We start from the raw sequence: 6,000 nt of genomic DNA on the forward strand, positions 1-6,000 counted from the left end.
TCTACCCAGACTGTGGACCACAAGTCACGCTGTTTGTAGGATAGCTGGATTTTTTTTTCTTTGCTTTCTACCCCCTCGCTCCCTTGTTATGAACCTAAGAACTAGAGAACCACATAATGGCCCTGGAAGGAACCTTGAAGACCCTTACGTTGGTCTCTTCCCATTTTGTACAAGAGAAAAATAATTGAGATAACAAGACAAGTGCCCATGGCCAGAAATAGACAATGTCCACCCTCCAAAGGTTTGGTCTGTGTCCTATACCGTATTATATGAATAGAAGAGCCTACAAGGAAAGTGTCAGGGCAGTTTGACTTTCAGTTAGGCCTCCTTAAATTCTGTATTTGCATGAATTCTTCTAGAAAGTATGCCTTCACTGCAACTTCAGCTCGAGGGTTGTAAATATTCCATAGTGCTTGTTTCTCTGAGGCCAGCAGTGTGGGTTTGCATTAAACCCAGGGCCTTGTGCTTGCTAGGCAAGTGCTCTACCACTGAGCTAAATCCCTAACCCCGTGCTTTAAACCTTTTATCGCATGTCACGAATCAGCCTCCTCTGTTCCTTGGGCTTAAGACTTAGGGAGCCTACACTGGAAAAGGTCCCTGAATGGTTATTCTCCAGACACCATCAGCTTTGATCACCAACTGTCAGAAGGGAACTAGACAGACACACAGCTGCTGACATCCTGGTTCTTCCTGGACAGGGAACAGTTCTCTGCAGGATTTTGTTTGCTTACTCAGCCCACCCACAACTTCTAGATATTCAGCCTGACCCATGGCAGACAGGCCAGACCCGTAGATGGAGACCCCTCACCCTCACCCTCACCCTCACCCTCACCACACACCGCGTTCCTGATGCTAGACCAACCTTGATTTCTTTTTTTATTATATTGAACTGTCTCTTCACATAGTAAATACCCACAACTATATGCATATAATAAGTGCACGGGAAATACTCCACATCTGTGTTTGTAAAAAGAAAATGATGTTAAGTGGTACATACCAAAATGCCTAGGAAAGTGGAGTGCATGGGCCACTTAGAAGTGCCTAGTAGTATGTTTCTGCATTCAGTTCTATGAGATTATTAATTTTGTAGTTTTAAATAGAAATACAGTTTAAATAGGATGGCCACTAATAATAATACTCAATAAAGATTTGTATGTCTTTTTAACAGTGAAAGAGGAAAGCAAACACCGGATAGTTGAATTGTCTGGTCACTGGACACTGGAATATTGGCCTTTACATGAGATTTGCCAAAGGAAACTATGCAGGACTCAAAAGCTAGGCAAGGAGAGCACAGGTTATGTGAGAGTAGTGTAACTAAAACACAGAACATGAAAATGTGACTTTGGGGCCATGGATGCTTCCAGTGTCTTCCTTGCTGCACCCCAGCTTCCGGCTTCTCTGCTACATGAGCCTTGCTCTCGGACCCTGACCTCAGATTGAATGCAGATATTAGCAGCCATGCTTGAGTCTTGACTTCTTCAGTTGTGATAAGGGCTTGGAGGAGGTTACTCATAGGCAGAGGAGCCGAGGACACCAGAGAGTCCACACACAGTCATACCGCACCCCTGCCATCATGAGCTCCTCAGGCCTGTGGAATCTGGGGTCTGCGCTCCTCCTGAGTCTGTGGAGCGATGGCAGTGTGTACCACGCCCAAACAAGTGTCGCCCAAGCGGTGTGCAAGCCAGAAACGGCTCCACAAATCCCATTTCAGTTGAGCTACTAACTGAGTCCTGTGTACTTACAGGGTTCATGCCAGGCTTTAGGCTGCTAGCAATGGCTAAGTAAAAGCTACCCGCAAGGTAGGGGGACCCCACCCCTCCAAAGCAGTTGTCCCTATGCCTCTTCCTACCGGTTTCACTTGTTTCATCAAGTGGCAAGAAAAACTGCAGTGGTGTTCAGTCTGATACCCAGCTGGAGCTGGTCATTTTAGCCTCTTGAAACATTTTTTGGAGGGACACATCACTTACATCTTAAAGTCGTAAGGGAGAAAGTCAGCCTTAGATTTCTAGTTCTGAAAATGGAGATTTCCTCAGAACACAGAGGCGATGAAGGTCTGGGCTGACCTCACCTCTGAAACCCAGTGCTGAATTCTCACTGCTGTCTACGTCTTTGTCTCTTCCCGTTGGCATCGGCGGTGGGGGCTGTGGTCACAGTGATCTGTTGACCAGCAGGAGCACCGGACCCTTGTTGTCCACAACTCTTTAGTCACCACAGAAGTGCTAGCTGAGTAGCAGGCAGGGTATAAAAGGAGCTGATGAGCTGTGGGGAGGATTAAGAACTGGCCTGGATACACAGCTGGTTAGTTATCCGGGCAGATTCCAGCCCTGGCCCATCTGACTGCAGAGGTCAACATCCCACATCTAATGTCTACGTGGAAACAAAACCAGATATCGGTGTTCCGTTCAGTAATACCTGGAGAGAAGGAAGACATGTGGATGCAGTCGAGAGGCCCTTTTACACCTAAGACCTCCATCCAACGTAAACGGCTCACTCCTGAGCCTCACTACCCCAGCTGCCCCTTCCTCACTGTCCCTTCCTTCCTGCCAAAGAGTGGGTGCCACCAGCTGTGAGCCAAGGCCACCACCACTGAGGAGACACTTTTTTTTCCTCCAAGGTCTCACTGCTATTTGTAACTGGCCTCAGGTTAGCGTTCAGCTAATACATGCCGTGACGTCACTGACCCCAGGAGACACGTGAGAGGCCTCAGCAGTGCTTACAGTTGGTGGTGGTACTTGTTAGGGAATGTGGAGAGTGGTCTGAGGAGCTCACTGTCTGTACTCTTTTACCTCAGGGTTAATTGTGAAAGAAATCAGTTCTTCCACCTCCAGCTCCTCGGAGACGGTTGTCAAGCTGCGTGGACAGAGCACTGACTCTCTTCCACAGGTACTGGGAATTGAAACCTTCATATTAGCAACTGGAGTAACAGACATATATCTTTCAGACTGCGATTCATACAAATGAGCAAAAAGTAACCAGAAGGAAATGATTTGTGACGTACATCCTCACCGTATGCTGAATTCTTTCATTTCGCCAGCTAGTTCCACTTACATTTGGGTTTTATTTGGATAAATTGTATACTTTATTGCATACTCTCAAGTCTCTGGTTAGCTGAGTGTATACACATGAGAGGGTGTGTGTCTTTCTCCGTGTGTGTCTGTGTCTGTGTGTTTGTGTCTGTGTGGTGTGTCTCGGGGCTGACTGGTCACTTCAGCAGGTGGAAAGGTTGCCATTATGTTAATTGACGAGCAGATTCTCCTCCACTTTCCTTTCAGATTGAATTTCCACAGCGTGCTTTGCTAGACTATCTGCCAGCCGTGACCACTGACTGGTTCAGCTCTTTAAAAATATATTATTATATCCTTCCCGCTTCTTTTCTCTTTCTTTCTGTTTCTTTGTTTCTTTCTCTGGCATCATCTTACTTCTCCTCTACCTTTAGACCCCCTGCCCCCTTTTATACCCTTTTTTTGTACTTCCATAAAAGAAGCCAAACTGTGAAAGTAATATTTACTAAATATTTTTCTAAACTTCCTGTTATTAAACAGTATGTGTGGCATGGAAACTTAGAGGCCAGCTTTCCCGCCCCACATGTGCTGCACTGCACACGGATGTCCCTGGACATCATAGGTGTTGGAGCTGAGCAGCCAAAGCTACAACTCTGGGACATTTGTGTGCCTTGAGGACTTGTGGCAGTGACCAAATAATTCCATGTCTGAGATGTTTTGAGACCTGGGAAGACTATTTGCAAGTTTAAGGGGCCATTCTGCATAGCTGATGTCACTCAAATGTGACACTTTGTAGCAGATGTGTTCCTGGAACTTTTGTGTCTAGCAAATTGGTATCTTTTCCCAACACGATGTCCTTTGTGTTGCTAACCAGCAAACTTAGACTGTCTGGTTTCTTGACTCCTTAGTAACCATGTCCCATTTGTGGTATTCTCTGGGTCACCTTTTAACTTCTTATTTTCCACCACGACCACTTGGGATCATGAGTTCAAAAGCTGGCCACCCACAATGGCATTTAGAAGGACAGGACCTCTTTGAGGGACCAAGAACTTCTGCTGTTTTTATTCTGCATTTCAAAAATTATTTTTGTGTGCGTGTATGTGCACATGTGTGCATGTGCGTGCAGGTACCTGTGGAGGCCAGAAGAGAGAGCCATTCCCCAGAGGCTGGAGTCACAAGCAGTTGAGAGCCAGTGCTGTGGGTACTTGGAGGTCTCCAGGGCTTCTGCAAGAGCAGCCGGTGCTCCTCATGGGAGGCCATTCCCTCCCAGCCTTTGCAGCCAGAACGCTTTATGTCCTGCTTCTTCAAGCAAGTGATAATTGCTTTTTCATTTCTTATTAAAATATTAACAGACCCAAGCAGGAAAGGTGTTAGCAAGTTGAACTGCCTTATCCTGATTCATTCATATTGCTCTGTTTTGCAAATGCTAGGGGTAGCTGCCAGCCTGTGTTTGTGCCGGCTGTTCACACTGGGAGGAGTGTCACTGCACAGCCTCGCCAGCTGAGTGTCTCGGCAGGCCAGGCATTTTGATACACTCAGAAAGCTACTCCCCCAGAAGGGCACGGGTTGGAAAGCCTTTCTAACATGAAAGGACTACTTGACATTTTATGATTTGCAGCAACTCTCTCTGCTGGGCAGAGACCTTACATTTCCCACGTGGTCCACGTTCGCATTTTCCTCACCCATTCCTTATCCTTATCTTGCAGACGATATGTCGAAAACCAAAGACTTCCACTGATCGGCATAGCCTGAGCCTTGACGACATCAGACTGTACCAGAAAGACTTCCTGCGCATCGCAGGCCTGTGTCAGGACACTGCTCAGAGCTACACGTTCGGGTGTGGCCATGAACTGGATGAGAGCGGTCTCTACTGCGACAGCTGCTTGGCTCAGCAGTGTGTCAACATGCATGACGCTTTCCCCGTGAAGAGAACCAGCAAGTACTTTTCTCTGGACCTCACTCACGACGAGGTCCCAGAGTTCCTTGTCTAAGCCCCAGTGGCAGCGGGCAGCCCTGCGGGCAGCTGCTGTCTGCTGGAGGCTGTGGAGTCCGAGCGTCTTCACACGTTGTTTGTGCCATAATTTTTTCACCCCAAACTTAGCTCTCTCTTTATAATATTCGAGATGGAAACTAAAGCCTTGGAACAATTGCACTTTAAGTATTATGCAGAGGTAAAAGAAAGCCAGAATGTAAGAGGAAGACAAGTGCCCAGATGTCTATGGCCCTTTGGAAGAAGTGTGCTTGCTTTCCCGCCTTACCAGACTTCCCACGGTTAGACTGCAGTGTTTGTTCATCTCCTGTTTATCACGTGACAGACATTGGGTTTATCTGTTTGCTTATGAGTTTTTTTTAGCCACTCCCTCATGAAGCGCTTACGGTTTGAGGGGGAGGGCAGAGGGAAGTTCTCTCTTCTTTTATGGAGAGCCATTCTTAGTACATAGCCATTGCTGCCTCACGGAGGTTGACCCAAAATGAACCCTGAAGTTGGTGGGAGTCAGACGGTTGTAGCCAAAGATGCCTATGTGACGGAAGCACCACGCAGTCCTGAAGACGTGTGCCGGGACACCCGGGGCTCCTTCACGCGTGGACAGGGCACGCTGCTGTTTTGTTCTTCCAGGAGCTTCCCAGGGAGCTCTGGGATTCACTTGCGCCCGTGGTTCATTTGCAGTTTACAAAGCTGGTATATGTTAAGAACCAGTGGAAATGTCTCAGAAGACGTTTGTTTGGTTGTGTTTTCTTTGTTGGTTTTTAACGGTGGTGAACAGATGGCAATGCCCGTTTCTGCTTTAACAAGATACCCTAACTGTACGTATATGTTGTACATATCTAGATACATGGGACTGTGTGTGTCTGTATGTGTTTGAAGCTTCGTGACTCTTCATTTGGACTTCCATGTATGTCTTGCACACATAGAATTCCTTGTTTAATGTCGAGGATACTTAGCCACAGACAATCAGTTGATAAATGTAGAGGTAAGAGTGACTTTTTCCTTGTGTGC

The 6,000-nt window shown here is 46.9% G+C and overlaps 1 protein-coding gene and 1 non-coding gene across 9 annotated transcripts in view; one reads left to right on the plus strand and one right to left on the minus strand.

Moving 5' to 3' along the window:
• The window catches only part of Frmd6 (FERM domain containing 6), a 73,604-nt gene that overhangs the window by 66,095 nt on the left and 1,509 nt on the right, over positions 1-6,000 (plus strand). For 5 of the 8 annotated variants that reach the window (XM_063261564.1, XM_063261567.1, XM_063261565.1 and 2 more), the window contains 2 exons: positions 2,787-2,883; positions 4,709-6,000. The exon at positions 4,709-6,000 is cut by the window's right edge and continues 1,509 nt beyond it. In XM_063261564.1, coding sequence (XP_063117634.1) covers positions 2,787-2,883; positions 4,709-4,993 — 382 coding nt within the window. In that variant the 3' untranslated portion in view covers positions 4,994-6,000. The remainder of the gene's footprint in view (positions 1-2,786; positions 2,884-4,708) is intronic. The other 3 variants (NM_001399292.1, NM_001399291.1, NM_001271054.2) reach the window with 1 other exon arrangement.
• Positions 2,612-2,682, minus strand: Snord45l1 (small nucleolar RNA, C/D box 45 like 1). The gene has a single exon (XR_005486476.1). It is a non-coding gene; the product is annotated as a small nucleolar RNA SNORD45 (small nucleolar RNA).

The sequence above is a fragment of the Rattus norvegicus genome, chromosome 6 (assembly GCF_036323735.1).
Source record: "Rattus norvegicus strain BN/NHsdMcwi chromosome 6, GRCr8, whole genome shotgun sequence".
Lineage (NCBI taxonomy): Eukaryota > Metazoa > Chordata > Mammalia > Rodentia > Muridae > Rattus > Rattus norvegicus.